The following is a 25,041-nucleotide window of genomic DNA, read 5'->3' as shown; positions in this document are numbered from 1 at the left end:
TTTTATGCCGGTGGTGCGTTTCATTCATACTCCCGGGAAGACCGGTATACTGTGCTGCGCCCTAGGGCTGTGAGAATGGTGGCTGTTTTAAGGGCTAGTATTTATAACGCACCGCATAGCCTATGTTCACTTCAGCTATGTACTACGTATATATTGGTGTAACCTCTGGGGTCCTTTGACTAGTTGCGCAGTATTAAGTAGAAATCCGGAGGGCTCCGGTATTGCATATTTACCCTCAGGCTGCAAAGATGGCGGCCACGACCTAGGCCTCAACCCTGAGCTGTGGCAAAGTTCACGCTGTGGAAATTTGTGGCCGCAACCTTTCAGCTCCCCATCCGTTCCGGTGGTGATTTGTGGGTGATTACACTACTGGACGGTGCTCAGGTATCCCTGTATCAGTTATTTTGGGCAGTTACGGTCAGAGCTCACATCAAAGTGCGGCCATGTCTCTCGCCAGCCGGCTCCGCCCCCCACCTGGCTATTATTAATGTTGTGTTTTTGTTTTTTTTAACTAAGTTCACACTTTTTTATTTTTTTTATTTTAAACTTCGTTTGTTGCAACCTTCTCGTATGCAAATATAAAAATAACAATAGTATATTCTGTATCTGCTGGGCCTGCTAAAAAAAAACAAAATATATATATATATATATATATATATATATATATATATATATATATATATATATATATATATATATATATATATATATATATATATATAATAAAATCTCATTTGTGGGGGTCACTCACTGAAATGTGACTTGCGGTTGTTAAATTTAAGCAAAAAAATTAATTGAAACCAAGTCAGCTTTGCACAGGGGTGTGAAAAGGCTCGGCAGCAAAAGGATTAAAGTATATGGAGTTTTTGTTGTTGTTGTTGTTTTGTTTTTGTACCTGCATGTTACACAGAGTTTAGAATAACATATGGTAGGGATTTATAGATCCAGCGTATCATTGAACATATTTTGCAGTTTTAATGCGTGATAGTTTTAAAAGGGCACTTTGATTTTTCCCCCCCTCTGCTCACTGGTGTTCTCAGAGACTAGCAATATTATATTAACCAATGACACCACATTTAACGCCCCCCTTTATGTATGATCTCTTCAGTGTAAATCTCAAAATAAAAAGTGGGATATGAGCTATGTATATACAAAAAATTATAGCATTTACCAGAGTAGAAGCTGGAAAGAAAACGTCAGCACTCATGACATCATTATTGGCGTTTAAATTAGGATGAAAATAAGGACATTATGAAATTAAAATTTAAAAGGACAGTCTACTCCAGAATTTTTGTTTAAGAAGATAGATAATCAATCCCTTTATTACACATTTCCCAGTTTTGCATAACCAACATGGGTATTTTTATAAACTTTTTACCTCTATGATTACATTGTATCTAAGCCTCTGCAGACTGCCTCATTATTTCAGTTTTTTGCATTTTAGCCTATAAGTTCTAACTCATAAATACCTCCACGTGAGTGAGAACAATGTTATCTATATGCACTGTCTAGCTGTGAAAAACATGTCAAAATACTCTGAGATAAGAGACAGCCTTCGAAATTGGCATATGAACCTGCCTAAGTTTAGCTTTCAACAAAGAATACCAAGAGAACAAAGCAATTTTGATGATAAAAGTAATTTGGAAAGTTGGTTCAAATGGTATGCCCTATCTGAATCATGAAAGTTTTTTTTTTTTTTTTTTTTACTAGACTGTCTCTTTAACTTTTATTATATGAGTAAATTAAAATTGTTAAAAAAATAAAACAATTTGAGACCATGCATAGTCTAAGTAATACTTGAGAAGACCATACAATTATCGCTTTTAATATACATATATAAATGATTTCTACTTCCATTTGTTTTACATACAGTAGAACTGGGTTATAATAGTGGGACTATTAATCTGATATATTACATTTTTAATAAAACATAATTTTTTCACATATTTCATTGTTTTCACGTCATGATATATACATAAATTGATAGTAGAGTCTAAAGCTGCTGCCGAAAAAACAATACATAACGTGTAGGTTTCTCACTTAAAAATGACCTACAGTGAGGCCTGAAATGTTTCTTTCATAATTCAGACAGAATATACAATTGTAATCAACTTTCCATTTGACTTCTAATTTGCTTAATTCTCCTTGTCTCTTTTGTTGAAGGTGCAACAATGCACTACTGGGAGCTAGCTGAACACAAAGGGTGAGGCAATCACAAGGCATATACGTGCAGCCACCAATAAGCAGCTAGCTCCCAGTATTGGCTAGGTGTGCTTCTCAAAGGATACCAAGAGACCAAAGCAAATTACATAAGAGAAGTTAATTGGAAAGTTGTTTGAAGTTGCATGTTCTATCTGAATCATGAACATTTTTAATTTTGACTTTACTGTCCTTTTTAAAGTAGTTTACTATTTTCTCTGCTGTGTTTAGAACCTACAAATACAAATGTATTCATGAACAGTAATTAATGAACATTGCAAATTCTAAACTTAAAGGGACACAAAACCCAAGAAAGACTTTGGGTTTCACGTCCCTTTTAAGTTCTTTCTACAAATGTGCATCCAATGGTTAATAAGTAGAAGTCCTGTGGTTTGGTCATCCAGTCCCAGCGGAGATGTTTTGGTCTGAGGAGGAGCTTATATGAAACAAGCACAGGACAAAGGATGTTTTTACCTTGTCTCTATTTCCACTGTACCATACAAGTACATTTTATGACCAAGTAAGAGTAGTCTGTACATGGGTTTATGGATTATGTTATTTCAGGTGTCAGTTGCCATTTAATTATTTTATGCTTTTACCCCATATAGGGATTGCCTTGCATTTTGCACAGAACCCGTATTTGCAAGTTTAGCCAATGTTCTTGGCAGTTGGGATAATCTTCCTTCTCCTCTCCCATCTGAGATAAAAGATCATAAACTTTATGATGTTGAAACAAAATATGGTTTGCTTCAGGTAAGGAAGTGCAGTTTTTGTTTTAGCTCTTATTTAGAGCATTATAGCTCACAGAATTTGATATCAGTGTTTTTTTTTCTTTCATTTACACTCTTCGTTTTTTCCTATATAATAGCAGAAAACAGAACTAGTGTTAGAGAACAAAGGGTTTTTCTTTTATGAATACTTATACTTTAATGTTATGTCATTGAGCTGTTGCAGTAACACATCCCTAGGTCTAAGGTGGGTTTATGACCCTCTTTATTTACCCAAACCCAAGTTTATTCCATTTATCAATCACTCTTTCTGCTTCCACAAATTACTTCTGAACCTGCTACCATTCAACTTGAGATAATGGCCCCTTGTTATGGGGTTGCTGTGTTTGTGAAAATACTTTCAGATTCAGCTTTATTAAGTCCTTTAATATAGTTGAATATTTCTGTCATATCAGCAATCTCCCTTCTCTTAGCTATACATATTTAGTTCATGAAGTTTTATATTTATACCATGTACCCGTTTAGTAGCCCTCCTTTGAACAGATACCAGTCTGTTTATATCCTTTTTGATATATTGCCTCCATAACTGCATACAATACTCAAGCTGAGGCCTAACTAGTGACACCAGTGGTGCTCTGAGCATGAGCAGCCTGCCGTTCTACATGCAGACAGGCCACCTCTGTATAAGCAGATCACATGAATACTTAAAGGGACATAATACTCATATGCTAAATCACTTGAAACTGATGCATATAACTGTAAAAATATCACCTGAGCATCTCTATGTAAAAAAAGAAGATATTTTACTTCGCAATTTCCTCAGCTCACCAGAGTAAGTCCTGTGTAAAAAGTTATACTTCAGCTGCTGTCCAGCTGCAGGTAAAAAAAAAATGAAGAAATGAACTGCAGCCAATCAGCATCAGCAGTGCTGAGGTCATGAACTCTTTTACTGTGATCGGATGAGATTTGACTTAACTCTCATGAGATTTCATAGTAAACTTCCTTAAACTGAATAGGGAAATAATATGAGTGTGCATGAAGCTCACTCCCTTACCTGTCCCGGGACAGACATACTGATTTGCTGCTTAAAGACCTTTACAATGGGGTGTGAATACTTAGGTCATTGTGAGGTAAAATATCTTTCTTTTTTACATAGAGAAGTTCAGGTGATATTTTCTAGTCAGCTTTTTGCATCACTTTCAAGTGTTTCAACATTTGGGTATCATGGCCCTTTAAAGCTCTTAGCAACAGTTTTGAAAAATCCAGTATACATCAAATATTATAATGGTGTTTCAAATCCACTGCAGTCTATTCCAAGTGCCAATATTATGTCTCTGTAGTATTTTGTTTAACTGTAAAAATGTAATCTAATCTAGATGCGTCACACTCCCTTTTTTTTTGATTGATTACCCATTTCAATATTGAGATAACTTCTGCTTAACAAAATACATCAACTGTCAAATTCTAATAACTCCAGATGCTTGTTTTATACACTTTATTCAGTGCATGAAAAGTTTTTTCACCCTTTCAATTTTAGTGGAAATCTATACCACTGTGTGGTTGGTCCGCTATAAGAGATTATATTGTAGATCTCAAAATACAAGTTTTACGTAGAAGTGTAGCATCAATTCAATGGAAGGCTATTGCTAAACGAATCACAGAATATGTTATTTGTAACTTTTCTATTATACTTCTTACTGATTTGTTACCTTATGTTTTTCCTCTCTTGTGCATTTACATAAGACCCTCTCTGAGAGTAAAAGAATGTTGCTGAATATAAGGTGATCTGTGCTCTTTTCTCTTTTTACAGGTCTCAGAAGGATTGTCGTTTTTACACAGCAGTGTAAAAATGATTCATTCAAATCTTACACCAGAAAATATCATTTTAAATAAAAGTGGAGCGTGGAAAATAATGGGCTTTGATTTCTATAATCCCTCTGTAAATCCATCTGAACAAGTGGTAAGATTTCACAAATTAATTACAGTCTATGCCTTTTTGTAAGGCATTGTTTTCAGAAGTATAGAACAGCTTTGGATTTGTTCTCAGTTAATTACACAATACGTCAGACTTTCATATGTTTGTCTTGTTTTTCCGTATTCTTTGATGCCTTTATAGAAGAGCTTGAACTATGTTTAACCTTTAGTTTTAAAGGTAGTATATTAAAGAGCTATTTAAATGAAACAAATTACATGGTCTAGTTAGAGGATGTAATTTTATACTAGTGACCCTGCATCTATATGTGTTTAACCACCTTTGCAGGAGTCAAACACATTAAAGTTGCGGGTTGTTAGTGTTCAAATTGCGAATTTGAGCATTTCATTTTTTTTTCTCACTACATTATTAGAGATATTCTTAAACAATGGCAAAAACATAAAATCAAACAATCACTCTTGTCATTGAAAATAAAATAGGTTGCAAAAATGTTCTGTTGAAATGAAAGAAGTAGAATTCTATTGTATGTAAATATAAAGGGGGCGGTAGGCAAACTGAAACGTTTTTGTGATGCATCTTTCTGATATGTTGTAGTATGTGCTACCGTGATGTCTGGGGAATCTTCTACAGTTGCAAGAACATTCTTTTTATTCAAAAGGAAAATTTGGACAGCTGCAGTTTATGCTACAGAGACTGTCACGTACATGATATTCATTTTGATTTTGCCATGTACCCTGTTTGTTGTGTATGGTTGTCTTTTTTTTCTTTAAAAAATTGTATGTCCGTTTACATGCCATTCTTTTTTTTTTTTTTTTTATAGATGTATGTTTTGCTAAAATGTAAAAACTATGCTCTTCTTTCAGACAAAGTTTGTGTGTAAGGAATGGGACCCTAATTTACCGCCATTATGTCTGCCAAATCCTGAATACCTGGCTCCTGAATACATCTTATCTGTGAGCTGTGACCCAGCGAGTGACATGTACTCGCTAGGTGTGATCATACATGCAGTTTACAACAAAGGAAAAGCTATATTTGAAGTAAACAAACAAGATATTTATAAAAGTTTTAGCAGGCAATTAGATCAGGTATGTTATTGTATATGTATTTTTATGTATAAACTTACAATTTAACCCTTTAAGGACACAGCTTTCAGTTTGCTCAATTGTTTTATGACGGAAAAATTCCGTCATATGTCCTTAAGAGGTTAAAGGGGCGTTAAACAGTAAATAAATGTTAGATATAATGATGCATGTTAAGCAAACATTAGCCCGAGAATACTATACAGATATATCTTTTAATATATAATTCTGAAAAATCTTAAGTGTAAAGGTATAGTTTTTATAAAGTAATAGGTGCCACCATATTAAAACCTAGGTTTTTTTCCCCTATCTCATCTGCTGAGGACAGTTTAAGGACATATATAAAACAAAGAATAAAAGACAGTGTGAAAACAATTCAGTGCTGAATGTAGGATTGTTAAAGTATCTAACAGGGTTTTCACACAACCTTGTTTATACACTCTTTTATTGCCTGTTTTATATCTGTCTCTAATTGCCTTTATCAAAAGTGAAGGATTCGGGAAAAACTAGGTTTCAACATGTCGGCACCTATTGCTTTATAGAAACAGTGGAATTGAGAAAATCAACAATTTTCAGAGTTAAATTACAGGAAAAGTGGGCAAAATAAGTGTATTGAGTTTTTTTTTTTTTTTTATACTACACGTATGTAAACATTTTATATTACAATTTCATACTGTTTAATGTCCCTTTTTAAATAAAAATATTAATAGGTTGCTGTGATAGTTTAAACACTGTTTTTCCTACTGATGCATATTACACTGTAAAATCTGTTTGAGAAAAGAAAACCTTTAAATTACCTCCATCTTTATTTAATGCTTGAATAATTGCTTCAAGGCACACAACTAGAATTATTATTATACTTTATTTATGTAGCGCCAACATATTCCGCAGCGCTGTCCATGGATACAATTCATTTAAATTAAACAATATAAGACTTGTAAGAGACAGGACAAAATTTACAAACACATACAGGAGGGATTGAGGGCCCTATTCCCGTGGGAATTTACAATCTAGAATAAGGAGTTTGCGTATTTACACACTTTAACCAAGACAAAGATGTGTGTATTCTCATCCACACTCTGACCGAGACATATCCACACTCTGACATAGACAGAGACATACTTGTTCATACTGTCACTGTTTCACTAGACAGGGACACAGTTACACTTTCTCAGGGAAGAACACTGTTAGTGAGCATGCATTCACAGAAATACATTTGCTCAATCTTATTATCTTAATTAAAGAGACAGTGAAGTTGAAATTACATTTTCATGATTCAGAGCATGACATTTTTAAAACACTTTCTTATTTACTTCTATTATATAATTTGCTTTGTTCTCTAGGTATTCTTTGTTGAAAGCATAACAAGGTATTACCAGGAGCAGCAATGCACTACTGAGAGCTAGCTGCTGATTAATTGCTGCACACACATGGCTTTTGTCATTGGCTCACTAGATATTTTCAAATAGCTCCCATATAGTGTGTAGCTGCTACTGAAACTACCTTGGTATGCTTTCAGAAAAGGATACAAAGAAAATGAAGAAAATTTGACAATAGAAGTAAATTTGAAAGTTGTTTAAAATATGTTCTATCTGAATCATGAAAGTATAATTTGTGGTTTCAACCCTACTAGGCTTTTGCAGCATTCCTTCTCTCAATGTGTGTGTGTGTATGTGTATATATACAGTGGGGAAAAAAAGTATTTAGTCAGCCACTAATTGTGCAAGTTCTCCCACTTAAGAAGATGAGAGAGGCCTGTATTTTTCATCATAGGTATACCTCAACTATGAGAGACAAAATGTGGAAACAAATCCAGACAATCACATTGTCTGTCTGATTTGGAAAGAATTTATTTGCAAATTATGGTGGAAAATAAGTATTTGGTCAATATCAAAAGTTCATCTCAATACTTTGTTATATATCCTTTGTTGGCAATGACAGAGGTCAAACGTTTTCTGTAAGTCTTCACAAGGTTGTCACACACTGTTTCTGGTATGTTGGCCCATTCCTGCATGCAGATCTCCTCTAAAGCAGTGATGTTTTGGGGCTGTCGCTGGGCAACACAGACTTTCAACTCCCTCCAAAGGTTTTCTATGGGATTGAGATCTGGAGACTGGCTAGGCCACTCCAGGACCTTGAAATGCTTCTTACGAAGCCACTCCTTCGTTGCCCGGGCGGTGTGTTTGGGATCATTGTCATGCTGAAAGACCCAGCCACGTTTCATCTTCAATACCCTTGCTGATGGAAGGAGGTTTGCACTCAAAATCTCACGATACATGGCCCCATTCATTCTTTCATGTACACGGATCAGTTGTCCTGTTCCCTTTGCAGAGAAACATCCCCAAAGCATGATGTTGCCACCGCCATGCTTCACAGTAGGTATGGTGTTCTACCAAACAGTTCTACTTTGGTTTCATCTGACCATATGACATTCTCCCAATCCGCTTCTGGATCATCCAAATGCTCTCTAGCATACTTCAGACGGGCCCAGACATGTATTGGCTTAAGCAGGGGGACACGTCTGGCACTGCAAGATCTGAGTCCCTGGCGGCGTAGTGTGTTACTGATGGTAGCCTTTGTTACGTTGGTACCAGCTATCTGCAGGTCATTCACTAGGTCCCCCCGTGTGGTTCTGGGATGTTTGCTCACCGTTCTTGTGATCATTTTGACCCCACAGGGTGAGATCTTGCGTGGAGCCCCAGATCGAGGGAGATTATCAGTGGTCTTGTATGTCTTCCATTTTCTAATTATTGCTCCCACAGTTGATTTCTTCACACCAAGCCTCTTGCCTATTACAGAATTCAGTCTTCCCAGCCTGGTGCAGGTCTACAATTTTGTTTCTGGTGTCCTTTGACAGCTCTTTGGTCTTCACCATAGTGGAGTTTGGAGTGTGACTGTTTGAGGTTGTGGACAGGTGTCTTTTATACTGATAACAAGTTCAAACAGGTGCCATTAATACAGGTAATGAGTGGAGGACAGATGAGCCTCTTAAAGAAGAAGATACATGTCTGTGAGAGCCAGAAATCTTGCTTGTTTGTAGGTGAACAAATACTTATTTTCCACCATAATTTGCAAATAAATTCTTTCCAAATCAGACAATGTGATTGTCTGGATTTGTTTCCACATTTTGTCTCTCATAGTTGAGGTATACCTATGATGAAAATTACAGGCCTCTCTCATCTTCTTAAGTGGGAGAACTTGCACAATTGATGGCTGACTAAATACTTTTTTGCCCCACTATATATATATATATATCTCTGATGTGCCTTCTCTGGAGCACCACTTTCCACATTTGGGACATTTGATAAAGATGCCAGTACGGCATCAAAACGTCATGCCTATTTCCAATTTTTAACTCTTTGATTATTAAAAGTAAATTTTTATTTTTCAAGACCAGTGAGTGCTGTCTCTTTTGGAATCTCACTATATATATATATATATAATGTGTGTATGTGTGTGTGTGTGTGTGTGTGTGTGTATATATATATATATATATATATATATATATATATATATATATATATATATATATATATATTGTGTGTGTGTGTGTGTGTATGTGTGTGTATATATATATATATATATATATATATATATATATATATATATATATATATATATATATATATATATATATATATATGTAATGTGTGTGTGTATATGCACTCTCCGGCCACTTTATTAGGTACACCTTGCTAGTACTGGGTTGGACCCTCTTTTGCCTTCAGAACTACCTTAATTCTTTGTGTCATAGATTCAACAAGGTGTTGGAAACATACCTCAGAGATTTTGGTCTATTTTGTCATGATAGCATCATGCAGTTGCTGCAGATTTGTCGGCTGCACATCCATGATGTGAATCTCCCTTTCCACCACATCCCAAAGGTGCTCTATTGGATTGAGATCTGGTGACTGTGGAGGCCATTGGAGTACAGTGAACTCATTGTTATGTTCAAGAAACCAGTTTGAGATGATTTAAACTTTGTGACATAGTGCATTATCCTGCTTGAAGTAGCCATCAGAAGATAGGTACACTGTAGTCATAAAGAGATTGACATTGTCAGCAACAATACTCAGGTAGGCTGTGGCGTTTAAATGATGCTCAGTTGGTACTAAGGGGCCCAAAGTGTGCCAAGAAAATATCCCCCACACCATTACACCACCACCACCAGCCTGAACCGTTGATACAAGGCAGGATGGACCCATGCTTTTATGTTGTTTACGCCAAATTCTGACCCTACCATCTGAATGTCGCAGCTGAAATTGAGACTCATTAGACCAGGCAACGTTTTTCCAATCTTAAAAAACACATATAAATCAGTGCCCCATCAGAGTGAATGCTATGATAAATATGGCAAATGCAAGGACTCTAATTTCCCTCAAAAACAAATATTTGATGCAAGAGAATAAAATAAGATATGTGTACTCAGGATACGTGTATTATGTTCCCAATCAATAGCGTGTTAAATCACATGAAAAAGGTGTAAAATCAAATACATTCCGTGTTAATATAAAAAAATAAATGTGAATTTGAAATCTACTTAATACTCAATCATAGAGAACAAAAAAGTCCAAAAAATATTCAAACCAAGTCGTAGTTCGTGTCAGGTGGCAATGGCAAGCAACTTGTTGGTGGCCCAAGACGGTAATATCTACAGATGGAATAAAATAAAAGAAGGCGCCAACATAGTGCACAATCAGTGAGGCATGACACGCCGCTGCTGTAAGTGTTGTTATACTTACAAGATAGTAGACACTTGAGAAGTGTCACAATCGCCTCCTGGACTCTTAGAGTCGTCCAGCTGACTCCCACTCCTGTGTTATCTGGATACCGGATCCGTAACTAACACATCCTCTCCTGTATACAGCCAATGCTCTCCTGGGTTGTATCTAGCACATCAAGCCAGTATATGTATCCAGCTGGGCTCCAAAGACTGCAAACAGGCAGGATAAGCACACTAATGAGACCCAGACTGCTAACTGGGACAAGTGTGTAAATGTGGCAAAGTATCCATGGTTAAAATGATTAAAATAAAGTTTGTGGCACAAAGTCTTAAAAGCAATAACAAGACTTTATTTAGCACAACGTTTCTCGGTCTGTACGTGACCGTTTCCTCAGGTGCATATACATAAAATGAAATAAAGTAGCCACGAACTTATAACACCATGTTTGGCGTCTTAAAACATGAACTGCGCTTGCGCGTAGGTGTGTCAGCATTCTGGAGTTCCAATTGGAGGTGTGAACACCAATCGGGTATTGTATAATAGACAACCCTCCATATTCTCGGAGGTAGAAATATTGATTGTTACAGCGTGGGACCGGCAAATAAATCCCCATTTATAACCGCCATAACAGTTGCGTAAAACTATTTGTGTGTTATGTTAAAAGAACTCCAAAAAAAAAGAGACATCTACTAATGCAGCGCAGTCCCAAATAAAAACATTATAAACGTTATACAACAAAATCATAAAATACAAAGTCTCATATATACTTATGCAAATGTAAAAATGTAACAAATCATCCACCAACCTCGATATCGTACACGGTGTGGGGACCAAAGAGAATAAAAAAAATGTAATAAATAATAATAAAATATATATGATAAAAACCAATTCATAAAATTGTTTATACAATCCAAGATAAAATCTATAAATATATATAACACAACTGAATATAGTATATTAATTCATAACAATAATATGAACCTATTGTAAAGGAGAAAATGTTATGTTTTTATACATTCTCTAACGAGTGCTAGATAACATGTAAATAACCGTAAAAAAGTGAAATATAGGTGTAAAACCTAATGTACTAACGGTGTTCTGGTATGTGTGGGTGGTTATAGATTCCTGAGCCGTGATAGACTGCGGTGTGTCCTAATCGTACCCCTCAAAAAGTATGCTATTGGTTCAATAACCATCTAGGAATACCTATGGTAATATTAATCTATTCCAATATGGTTATTATCAACAAACACGCCAATAATATCAGTTAATTGGCTAGAGTGTACTAAACGGACCATAGATGATAATCCTGCAATTACAAGTCTCTCAGAGATCAAAATACTCTATCTTCTCTATATAAGCGGACCATAGGGATCCAAACTAGAAAAAATGTATAATGGGGAGGCTATTTTAAAGCCTCTGTATCAGAAAGCTTAGGTACTGGAATACTAAATGAAAAATGTATTTTATGGGGTATTTTAGGAACTTCAAAATTATATGGGAAATGAGATATTCACATCAAAGCTTTAGTGATAGGGGAGGATGACCTGCAAAGAAGTGATTAAATGTAAGAACCATCACCTCAATATATGTAGTGTGTGATAGGATAAACAGAATGGGGGTTTCAATTGAAAGCTGCCATATCAAAGTTTGCATTTAGGCCATAGGGAGACAAGGTTCGAAGTTTCCAGATCCAAAATGTCTCCCTCTGTCTCAAATGCAAGTATCTATTCCTACCCCATTTGGGGGTTACCATTTCTAATGGGAAAATACAAAAGGGATCCGATAAACCTACATGGCATTGATTAGCATGTCTAGGAACACTGTGATTTAAAATGTTCTTCGCAATATTTCTTTTATGTTCCCCCCATCTTTTCTTTAGGGGTCTAGAGGTTCTCCCCACATACTGAACCCCACTTTTACATTCTAGCATATATACTACAAATGCTGAATCACAGGTGAAGCATGTTTTTATATTAAATTTTTCTTTGCTCACACACAATGTAAATTCTGTCCTTTTACTGTTAGTGTATTCACAGAGACCACAATTAGGGCGATTACATTTATAGAAACCCGGTTTACCCAGGGATCTATTATCAAATATAGCATTATGATTTATTCTCTTTTTAATACCAGAAATATGTCTCTTCATTAAAATCTTACTTGGGGCTAGCTTATTTTTTAATGTTGGGGCCCTCCTAAAGGTACACACTGGAGATTTGCCTATACACTCCCTTAGAAGAGGGTCCCCTGTCAGAATATGCCAATATTTGCCCAAAATATTTTTAATCTTATTGTTATTGTACTGTGTTATAAATCTAACATTCTTGGCCTTAGCTTCGTCTATTTTACGAACAGTAGCTTTATCCTTCTTAGTGAAAAATTCCTCTCTGCATTTATTTCTCACTCTCATGTAACTCTTGTCTATCAGATCTTTAGGGTAATGCTTCTCAAGGAACCTATTTTTCAATATTAATGCCTGGTTATCAAATGTTTCTAAATCAGTGCAGTTCCTATAGATCCTGCAAAATTAATTATAAGGGATGTTCTTCTTCCAGGACAGATGATGATTGTTTTTATCATTTAAATAGCTATTCGCATCTACTGACTTGAAGAACGTTTTGGTAGCTATTTTACCTGAAGTATCCCACTCAAGTATTAAATCCAGAAAGTCTATAGTAGTATTGTCCATTTTGGATGTAAAATTAAGACCCAATTCATTGTTGTTTAAACTATTTACAAAATTTTGGGCTTCTAATTGGTTGCCTTCCCAGACAAACAAGAGGTTGTCTATAAATCGGCCATAGAAGACCAGGCTCGCCCCATATATCGAGGAATAAATATATTGTTCCTCGAAGTATCCCATAAAAAGATTAGCAAAACTTGGGGCGAACCTGGTCCCCATGGCCGTACCCTTGATTTGCAGATAGAATTTTTCTTGGTAAACAAATGAATTGTTTTTTAATACAAATGTAATACACTCTAATAAAAATTCCCTCTGCTTGTCCGGCATAAAAATGTCTTTCCTCAAATAGTATTCAATGGCTCTTATTCCAAGATCGTGGGCAATATTAGAGTACAGTGCAGAGACGTCACATGTTAGCCATAAAAGGTTTCTGCCCTCCTTCTTGATATTGGATAATTTATATATTAGATCTGGCTTGTCTTTTATATAAGATTGTAATGTCACTACTGATTTTTTCAGGAATTGGTCGACATATTCAGATAAATTACACGTCAGGTTACCGATCCCTCAAATAATCGGCCTCCCTGGTGGATCCACAATACTCTTGTGGATCTTAGGGAGGTGATAGTAATAAGCTAAATTGGGTGTATAAGGTATTAAATAGTCTCTTTCCTTTTTAGTAAGTATTCCTTCTAACCATCCTGAATCTACCATTTTGATTAAATTAGCAAGGAACTTAGTTGTAGGATTAAATGTTAACATTCTGTAGTATTCAGTATCTAACAAAATTCGATCTGCTTCTCTGATATAGTCTTTGATGTTCTGCAAGACTATTCCTCCCCCTTTGTCGGCTTGTCTTATCGCTATATCATTATTAGCCGCCAATCTGGATAGAGCTTTCATTTCATATACATTTAAATTTGGGTTCTTAATGTTACTATCAGACAATTTACCAAATTCTTCCAAAACTAAATTCTGAAACAACTCAATACTCAACCCTGTGGTAGGAGGGTTAAAAATTGATCTGGGGTCTAAATCTGAATGTATATAATTATCAAATAACTCGTTGCATAGTGTCTCGGGTTCAAAATATATAATATCTGTTAATGGCCTTTCTACCATATCTGTTAAGAGGCCTGAACCTTTAAATTTCTTTTCGCAAAAATAGCGTTGAATTGACAACTTGTGTACAAATTTATTAAGATCAACAAATAGTTCAAACAAGTTATGATTCTTAGAAGGACAGAAGGAAAGACCCCTATTTAAAACACAGACCTCTTCATTCGTTAGAACATGATCAGACAGGTTATATATATTCTCTCTCATTCGTTTAAATTTCTCCTTTTGGGATGACTTAGCTCTCCCTCTGCTGCCACGTTGGCGTATGATCTTTTTCTCTGTGTAGTTGTTAAATTCTCCTTTTCTGATCCTCTTTCTAATTGTTTTAGACGTATCGGAGCATGTCTCAAATGCGGGGGATTGTATGTTGGTTTCTGATTGTACTGAAAAACCTGGGGGTTATTGATATGCTCCCTCTCATCTCTTTGATAATGATTCGTTTGTCTCCTATCATCTGTTCGATAGTTGTTCCTAGGTCCAATTGGACTGTGTATTCTAGAATTATCTGTGTAGTTATAGTGTTGAGGTCTATAATGATAATCATAATTCTTATGGAAATCCCTATTGGACTTGTAATTATGGTTTTCCGTCTCCCAATTAGAGGTAGAGGATTGTTTCTGTTGTTTAGGAGTACAACTGTAATTATCCTTCTCCCCAACAGAAGTAGAAGGTTGTTTCTGTTGTTTAGGAGAACAATTAACATATGTGTTTTTACCACGGTAGTTATTGCTGTTCCTAAACTGCAAATTTTTCTTCTTATCTTTCGGCTTTTTGTACTCAACTTTCACCCGTGTTATCCCCTGAATTATCAGATGAGGAAATTTTGTTAGTAGGTTCCTCTCCCCTCTCCTTAGAATAAATATCTTAGACTCTATCCTCTAATTAATCTTTCTCATCCCTAGCCAGTTTTTTAAGTTTGGTGTGTATAATTTTCTTTTGAAATGCATCAGATTTATCTTGGACTTCCTTAGTGAATTTGGTGTATTCCGTGTTAGACTCGAATTTAATTAAAATATTCTGAATTTCATCAATCTCTAACTCCGTTTTCTTTGAGAGTCTCCCTAAATTCAATTAATAGATCTATAAGTTTCAGGGAGCATTCCATTAAAATACCCTGCCATTTAGTTATAAGGTCTGGATCATGTTTAAAAGAGCAGTGCTTAGAAATCCTCAGACCCCTGGGGATATGGCCCCTCTCTTTATATTTCTGTAGTGTGTCTATGTCCCACCAATGTCTATGTTCATTCTTTAGAGCTTCTTCTAGTTTATGAAATAGTTGTACCATAGATAAATCATTGATGGATTCACTACACATATCTACTTGGTTTTCATTACTGTTTAATGCTTTCCTGTTATTCATTCTCTGGTCTTTGTTTTGCATCTTGTCTTGTTTATCCTATTACACACTACATATATTGAGGTGATGGTTCTTACATTTAATCACTATTTTGCAGGTCATCCTCCCCTATCATCAAGGCTTTGATGTGAATATCTGATTTCCCGTATAATTTTGAAGTTCCTAAAATACCCCATAAAATACATTTTTCATTTAGTATTCCAGTACCTAAGCTTTCTGATACAGAGGCTTTAAAATAGCCTCCCCATTATACATTTTTTCTAGTTTGGATCCCTACGGTCTGCTTATATAGAGAAGATCGAGTATTTTGATCTCTGAGAGACTTGTAATTGTAGGATTATCATCTATGGTCCGTTTTTAGTACACTCTAGCCAATTAACTGATATTATTGGCGTGTTTGTTGATAATAACCATATTGGAATAGATTAATATTACCATAGGTATTCCTAGATGGTTAATTAACCAATAGTATACTTTTTGAGGGGTACGATTAGGACACACCGCAGTCTATCACGGCTCAGGAATCTATAACCACCCACACATACCAGTACACCGTTGGTACATTAGGTTTTACACCTATATTTCACTTTTTTACGGTTATTTACATGTTATCTAGCACTCGTTAGAGAATGTATAAAAACATCAAATTTTCTCCTTTACAATAGGTTCATATTATTGTTATGAATTAATATACTATATTCAGTTGTGTTATATATAATTATATATGTTTATAGATTTTATCTTGGATTGTATAAACAATTTTTTGAATTGGTTTTTATCATATATATTTTTTTATTATTTATTACATTTTTTTATTCTCTTTGGTCCCCACACCGTGTACGATATCGAGGTTGGTGGATGATTTTTTACATTTGCATAAGTATATATGAGACTTTGTATTTTATGATTTTGTTGTATAATGTTTATAATGTTTTTATTTGGGACTGCGCTGCATTAGTAGATGTCTCTTTTTTTTTGGAGTTCTATTAACATAACAACACACAAATAGTTTTACGCAACTGTTATGGCGGTTATGAATGGGGATTTATTTGCCGGTCCCACGCTGTAACAATCAATATTTCTACCTACCTTTCATGTTTTAAGACGCCAAACATGGTGTTATAAGTTCGTGGCTACTTTATTTCATTTTATGTATATGCACCTGAGGAAACGGTCACGTACAGACCGAGAAACGTTGTGCTAAATAAAGTCTTGTTATTGCTTTTAAGACTTTGTGCCACAAACTTTATTTTTTTTTTTTTTTTTTAATTAAATTTTTTTTATTGATAAAGAAAAAGTTATGATACAAATGTTTAGGAGGCGCAGCTCCTATACTTCACATTTACAAATACAGGCAAATTCCATTATTGAAATAATACAGACAATTACCTTCACAGATACTTCTATCTAACCTAAGATAACTTCTTATATGTTTACATAATCATTTGTACCAGAATATCTTCCATACCTCCTATCCATGTAAATGGCTCAGCCCTTACTAGGAACACAAGACCTGATCTATAGGAGTAACTGTAAGTCTGCTTGGACTTCGGAACCCGTTTATCTGTTTGGTGTCTGTCCTCTATTGTTTATGGCGATTGGAGAAAGTTCTCCACTTCTGCGGATTGGAGTTTATTAAGTGATACGGAAGGTGTGTTTATTAGTTTACACTAACACTCAAGATTTCAAATGGTATAGAAACTCCTGATTCCCCTTTGAGTCTCAAAAATTAGACTAGCTTAACCTTACTTTAAAGGGAGCCTAGGGAGGAAGGCTCAAAGAGAGATGGGCTACGAGGGAGGGGGGGGGGGGAGAAGAAGAAAAGAAAAAAAAATTAAATTTTTCCCTTTTCTTTCCTTTTTTTCCCCTTCCTTTACGTAGACAATGACACTAGTAATGTGTAACTGAAGGAGAAGTTATATCAATCTCTTTTAGGAGCTATTGGTTCAAGAACCATGATCTGGAAAGAGAACCCAGCTCTATTTGGCGTTGTACCCACGCTGAAGATTCATATTGAATCACCGCTTGTCTTTGCATCTCTAAGGGAAGTGAATAGATATATTTCTTCCATTTACTGAAAAATCTAGCTATCATTTTTGAATTATTAACTTTTACCTGACACTGTTCCATCACCATTTGGTGCTGCACTTCTTTTAAGAAATCTGTAAACCTAGGTGAATTGTGACTTTTCCATTTTTTTAATATTTATTTTACGGGCCGTCAAAATAAGTAAGTTAATAAATCTATTGTTGGGTAGGGCGACCAAGTATTTACAGAGAAACAGTACTTGGTGTGGAGTTACTTTAAACTTTGTCCCCATTATTTTGCATGCCCAAAAGTTTATCTTTTGCCAGAATTGAAATATTTTGGGGCATTCCCAAAAGCAGTGTAAAAAATCTGTCTGTTCTTTACAGCTACTTTATTTCATTTTATGTATATGCACCTGAGGAAACGGTCACGTACAGACCGAGAAACGTTGTGCTAAATAAAGTCTTGTTATTGCTTTTAAGACTTTGTGCCACAAACTTTATTTTAATCATTTTAACCACGGATACTTTGCCACATTTACACACTTGTCCCAGTTAGCAGTCTGGGTCTCATTAGTGTGCTTATCCTGCCTGTTTGCCGTCTTTTTAGCCCCCGCTGGATACATATACTGGCTTGATGTGCTAGATGCAACCCAGGAGAGCATTGGCTGTATACAGGAGAGGACGTGTTAGTTACGGATCCGGTATCCAGATAACACAGGAGTGGGAGTCAGCTGGACGACTCTAAGAGTCCAGGAGGCGATTGTGACACTTCTCAAGTGTCTGCTATCTTGTAAGTATAACAACACTTACAGCAGCGGTTTTTCCAATCTTCTTTTGTCCAAGTTTGGTGAGCCTGTGCAAATGGTAGCCTCAGTTTCCTGTTCTTAGCTGTCAGGCGTGGCACCCGGTTTGGTCTTCTGCTGCTGTAGCTTATCTGCTTCAAGGTTCGACGTGTTGTGTGTTCAGAGATGGTATTCTGCATACCTTGGTTGTAACGAGTGGTTATTTGAGTTACTGTTTCCTTTCTATCATCTCAAATCAGTCTGCTCATTTTCCTCTTATGTCAACAAGACATTTTCGGCCACACAACTGCCGCTCACTAGATATTTTCTCTTTTTCTGACAATTCTCTGTAAATCCTAGAGATGGTTCTGCGTGAAAAACCCAGTAGATCAGCAGTTTTTTTTTTAAATACTCAGACCAGACCCTCTGGCACCAACAACCATGCCACGTTCAAAGTCACTTAAATCTTTCTGATGCTAAGTTTGAACTTCAGTAAGTCGTCTTCACCACATCTAGATGCCTAAATGCATTGAGTTGCTGCCATGTGCTTGGCTGAATAGCAATTTTTGTTACTAAGCAATTGAACAGGTGTAACTAATAAAGTGGCCGGTGAGTGTATGTATCTACAGACCTATATACACAAATTAACACATAAATACATATGTATACATATATAGACATAAGTGTATTGGAGCCCTTTGCAGTCAAGTAGATGAAAACATGAATAGTATTTATGCAATATTCATATTTAGTAGTGTTATACTGTGCATTTATTAATTAAGAACATTGGAATGTGAAATATTTATATTTTCATGTCTGGTTAGAGCACAAGTAGCATATTAGTTTTTTTTTCTATTTTTTTTTTGCTCCATTGACTCCTATGAGAGAATACGTTAACGCTCACACGATATTCGAAGTTCGGCTTTTTGTGTTTGTTGGGTTAGCACGCGAGCGAAAATGTTTTACTTTCAACTTGTAATGAGCGCTACCCGACGCATGCAAAAAACTTCTAGCAGTGTTAGCGCACGAGCGGTAGCTTTAAATATTGCTCCATTTGTAATCTGTCCCATTAAGTCTAATTAATATGGATTATGAACTCTCCTACAGTTCGATTTTATAATAGGGGAAAAACTGACATAATTAAAGGAACAGTCTACTCCAAAATTGTGATTGTTTAATAAGATAGATCCCTTTATTACCCATTCCCCAGTTTTGCATAACCAACACAGTTATATTAATACACTTTTTACCTCTGTGATTACCTTGTATGTAAGCATCTTTTGACAGCCCCCTTATCTAAAGGCTGTTTACGACTTGCATTTTATCCAGTCAGTGCAGTCTCATTTGTAACTTCACAGCAGTGAGCACAGTGTTCTCTATATGGCACACATTAATTAGCTCTGTCTTGCTGTGAAAAGCTTATAAAATGGACTGAGATAAAGGTGGCCTGAAGGAGCTTAAAAACAGGCAGAGATTTAGTGTTTTAGATATTATAAAGTGTATTAATAGAACAATATTGGTTATGCAAAGCTGGGGAATGGGTAGTAAAGGCATTATCTATCTTTTTAAGCTATAACATTTTTTGAGTAGACTATCCCCTTAATTGAAATTGTGCAACCGATTCGCCATTTACTGCCAAGCCAATAAATCTTATTTTTAACGAGTTTGTCTCCATTTTTATACAGTTAAGCCGTTTAAGCCCAAATGTTCTTGCGAACATTCCAGAAGAAGTACGCGAGCATGTAAAGCTCATTTTAAACGTAACACCTGCTGTTAGACCAGATGCAGATCAGATGACAAAGGTAAAGGTTTTAAATATTTCATTTTTTTTAATTAAATTTTTCATCTTTTTTTTTTATACTGTTAATTTAGCTCACTTCTTCATTTTAAGCAGTAAAAAACAAAGGTGTATTTTATTAAAGGGATAGGAAAGTCAAAATTAAACTTGCACGATTCTCATAGAGCATGTCATTTTAAGACACTTTTAAATTCACTTCTATTTTCATATTTGTTCTTTTGGTATCCCTTGTTGAAAAATAGTAAACGCATATCCTACACTAGTGGGAGCTAGCTGCTGATTGGTGCTTGCACACATTTGTCTCTTGTGATTGGCTAACTAGATGAGTTAATCTTGCTGCCAGTAGTGCAATGCTGTTCCTTCACCAAAGGATGATAAGAGAACAAAGCAAATTTGATAATGGAAGTAAATTGGAAATTTGTTTAAAATTGTATGTTCTATCTAAATCATGAAAGAAAATTATGGGGTTTCCTGTCCCTTTAATGTGTTAGATATCATTAAAGGATGTGCCCACAGGCATGTTATATGAAACTATGCTTAAAGGGACAGTCATCACCAGAATTTTTGTTGTTTAAAAAGATAGATAATTCCTTTATTACCCATTCCCCAGTTTTGCATAACCAACTTAGCTATAATAATAAACTTTTTACCTCTGTGATTACATGTATCAAAGCCTCTGCAAATTGTCCCCTTATTTCAGTTCTTTTAGCCAATCAGTTCTCACTCCAGGGTAACTTAACGTGCATGAGCTCAATGTTATCTATATGAAACACATGTACTAATGCCCTCTAGTGATTAAAAACTTTCAAAATGCTTTCAGATTAGAGGTGGCCTTAAAGGTCTAAGAAATTAGCATATGAACCCTTTAGGTTTAGCTTTCAACTAAGAATACCAAGAGAGCAAAGCAAAATTGGTGATAAAAGTAAATTGGGAAGTTGTTTAAAATTTCATGCTCTATCTAGCGAGGTAGCTCAGTTGGTAAAATGCCCTGACTACAAAAAAGCCTGTTTAAAAGATCCAAGATCACAGGTTCAAATCCCGGCAGGGCCGACTCAGCCCTTCATCCGTCCGAGGTCGATAAAATGAGTACCATTAAATTGGGTAATAATAACAACTATTACTATTCAGATGCCGATTTGGTTAATTCCGAGAGCGAGCGCTGACAAACCGATTTGAGTCCCACTGGGAGAAAGGCGCTTTATAAATACTAGTTATTATTATTATTATTATTAATAAATCATGGTTTATTTTTTTTATGGACTTGACTGTCCCTTTAATACTGTTGGATTTTTATTTCTGAAATCTATAATCATTGTTTGTTTTACTGCTCCTGGTAAATATTTGTTCTTTACTTTTACAGCTCAGCATTTACCCTATATAGTTGTGTTTTTGACTACCTCTCACAGTGGATGGTTTTACTACCATCAAAAATATTTGTACAATCCCTTTTCTCTTGTTAAGTGTAGTCAGTCCACGGGTCATCCATTACTTATGGAATGTATCTCTTCCTAACAGGAAGCTGCAAGAGGATCACCCAGCAGAGCTTGCTACATAGCTCCTCCCCTCACATGTCATATTCAGTCATTCTCTTGCAGCCTAACTAGATAGGTCGCTGTGAGAGGTCTGTGGTGTTTTTTAACTTAGTTTATTTCTACAATCAAAAGTTTATTTTAAATGGCACCGGAGTGTGCTGTTTATTCTCAGGCAGCATTAGAAGAAGAATCTGCCTGCGTTTTCTATGATCTTAGCAGACGTAACTAAGATCCACTGGCTGTTCTCATCTGAGGAGTGAGGTAACTTCAGAGAAGGGGAATAGCATGCAGGGCCCCCCTGCAAATGAGGTATGTGCAGTAATTATTTTTCTGAGGAATGGAATTGACTGAGAAAATACTGCTGATACCAATGTAAAGTAAGTTCAGCCTTAAATGCAGTGATAGCGACTGGTATTAGGCTGATGAGTGTGTGTACACTGAATGTATTTTTCTAAGGAATGGAATTGACTCTGAAAATACTGTTAATACTGAAATAATGTATGAGCCTTAACTGCAGTAAAAGCGACTGGTAGCAGGCTTATTAATAACAATTCATAACTTTTCAAATGTATGTTTAAAACGTTTACTGGCATGTTAATCGTTTTTTGTGAGGTACTTGGTGATAAAACTTATTGGGGCATGATTTTTACCACATGGCCATCTTTGTTTTCTGCATAGAAACAGTTTTCTGAGCTTCCCCACTGCTGTAATATGAGTGGGAGGGGCCTATTTTAGCGCTTTTTTGCGCAGTAAAAATTCAGTCACAATCTGTCTACTTCATCCTCCATGATCCAGATCGTCTCTAGAGAGCTCAGGGGTCTTCAAAATTCATTTTGAGGGAGGTAATCAGTCACAGAGACCTGTGACAGTGTGTTTTGACTGTGAGAAAAACGTTAATTATTAAATTGTTAATCCGTTTTTGGGTATTAAGGGGTTAATCATCCATTTGCTGGTGGGTGCAATCCTTTGCTAACTTAATACATTTACTGTGAAAAATTGGTTGCTATAACTATTTTGGTTCATTGTTATTTCAACTGTGACAGCTTTTTGTGCTTCTTAAAGGCACAGTAGCGTTTTTTATATTGCTTGTAAATTTATTTAGAAAAGTATTTCCAAGCTTGCTAGTCTCATTGCTAGCCTGTTTAAACATGTCTGACTCAGATGAATCTCTTTGTTCACTATGTTTAAAGGCCAATGTGGAGCCCAATAGAAATTTATGTACTAATTGCATTGATGCTACTTTAAATAAAAGTCAATCTTTACATGTAAAGAAATTATCACCAGACAACGAGGGGGAAGTTATGCCGACTAACTCTCCTCACGTGTCAGTACCTTCGCCTCCCGCTCAGGAGGTGCGTGATTTTGTGGCGCCAAGTACATCAGGGAGGCCCTTACAAATCACTTTGCAAGACATGGCTACTGTTATGACAGAAGTATTATCTAAATTGCCAGAATTAAGAGGCAAGCGCGATAGCTCTGGGTTAAGGACAGAGCGCGCGGATGAGGTGAGAGCCATGTCAGATACTGCGTCACAGTTTGCAGAACGTGAAGACGGAGAGCTTCATTCTGTGGGTGACGGATCTGATCCAGGGAGACTGGATTCAGAGATTTCTAATTTTAAATTTAAGCTTGAGAACCTCCGCATATTGCTAGGGGAGGTATTAGCGGCTCTGAATGATTGTAACACGGTTGCAATTCCAGAAAAATTATGTAGGTTGGATAGATACTATGCGGTACCGGTGTGTACTGACGTGTTTCCTATACCTAAAAGGCTTACAGAGATTATTAGCAAGGAGTGGGATAGACCTGGTGTGCCCTTTTCCCCTCCTCCCATATTTAGGAAAATGTTTCCTATAGACGTCACCACACGAGACTTATGGCAGACGGTCCCTAAGGTGGAGGGAGCAGTTTCTACTTTAGCTAAGCGTACCACTATCCCGGTGGAGGATAGTTGTGCCTTTTCAGATCCAATGGATAAGAAATTAGAGGGTTACCTTAAGAAAATGTTTGTTCAGCAAGGTTTTATCTTACAGCCCCTTGCATGCATTGCGCCTGTCACTGCTGCGGCGGCATTCTGGTTTGAGTCTTTGGAAGAGGCCATTCGCACAGCTCCATTGGATGAAATTATGAACAAGCTTAAAGCACTTAAGCTAGCTAACGCATTTGTTTCTGATGCCGTCGTACATTTAACCAAACTTACGGCTAAGAACTCCGGATTCGCCATCCAAGCGCGCAGAGCGCTATGGCTTAAATCCTGGTCAGCTGACGTGACTTCTAAATCTAAATTGCTTAATATTCCTTTCAAAGGGCAGACCTTATTCGGGCCCGGCTTGAAAGAAATTATAGCTGACATTACGGGAGGTAAGGGCCATGCTCTACCTCAGGACAGGGCCAAATCAAAGGCCAAACAGTCTAATTTTCGTGCCTTTCATAACTTCAAGGCTGGAGCAGCATCAACTTCCTCCGCTCCAAAACAGGAAGGAGCTGTTGCTCGTTACAGGCAGGGCTGGAAAGTTAACCAGTCCTGGAACAAGGGCAAGCAGGCCAAGAAACCTGCTGCTGCTCCCAAGACAGCATGAAGAGAGGGCCCCCTATCCGGAAACGGATCTAGTGGGGGGCAGACTTTCTCTCTTCGCCCAGGCTTGGGCAAGAGATGTCCAGGATCCCTGGGCGTTGGAGATCATATCTCAGGGATATCTCCTGGACTTCAAAACTTCTCCTCCACGAGGGAGATTTCATCTTTCAAGGTTATCAGCAAACCAAATAAAGAAAGAGACGTTTCTACGCTGTGTACAAGACCTTTTACTAATGGGGGTGATCCACCCAGTTCCGCGGACGGAACACGGGCAGGGATTCTATTCAAATCTATTTGTGGTTCCCAAGAAAGAGGGAACCTTCAGACCAATCTTGGACTTAAAAATCCTAAACAAATTTCTAAGAGTTCCATCATTCAAAATGGAAACTATTCGAACCATCCTTCCCATGATCCAAGAGGGTCTGTACATGACCACAGTGGATTTAAAGGATGCCTACCTTCACATACCGATTCACAAGGATCATTATCGGTACCTAAG

The 25,041-nt window shown here is 36.5% G+C and overlaps 1 protein-coding gene across 2 annotated transcripts in view; it reads left to right on the top strand.

Annotated features, from left to right (window-relative positions):
* The window catches only part of SCYL2 (SCY1 like pseudokinase 2), a 158,899-nt gene that overhangs the window by 16,744 nt on the left and 117,114 nt on the right, over positions 1-25,041 (top strand). For both annotated transcript variants that reach the window (XM_053717001.1, XM_053717000.1), the window contains exons 4-7: positions 2,808-2,952; positions 4,738-4,887; positions 5,724-5,945; positions 20,323-20,439. In XM_053717001.1, coding sequence (XP_053572976.1) covers positions 2,808-2,952; positions 4,738-4,887; positions 5,724-5,945; positions 20,323-20,439 — 634 coding nt within the window. The remainder of the gene's footprint in view (positions 1-2,807; positions 2,953-4,737; positions 4,888-5,723; positions 5,946-20,322; positions 20,440-25,041) is intronic.

This window comes from Bombina bombina, chromosome 6 (assembly GCF_027579735.1).
Source record: "Bombina bombina isolate aBomBom1 chromosome 6, aBomBom1.pri, whole genome shotgun sequence".
NCBI lineage: Eukaryota > Metazoa > Chordata > Amphibia > Anura > Bombinatoridae > Bombina > Bombina bombina.
This window is presented reverse-complemented; position numbering and strand designations above follow the sequence as displayed.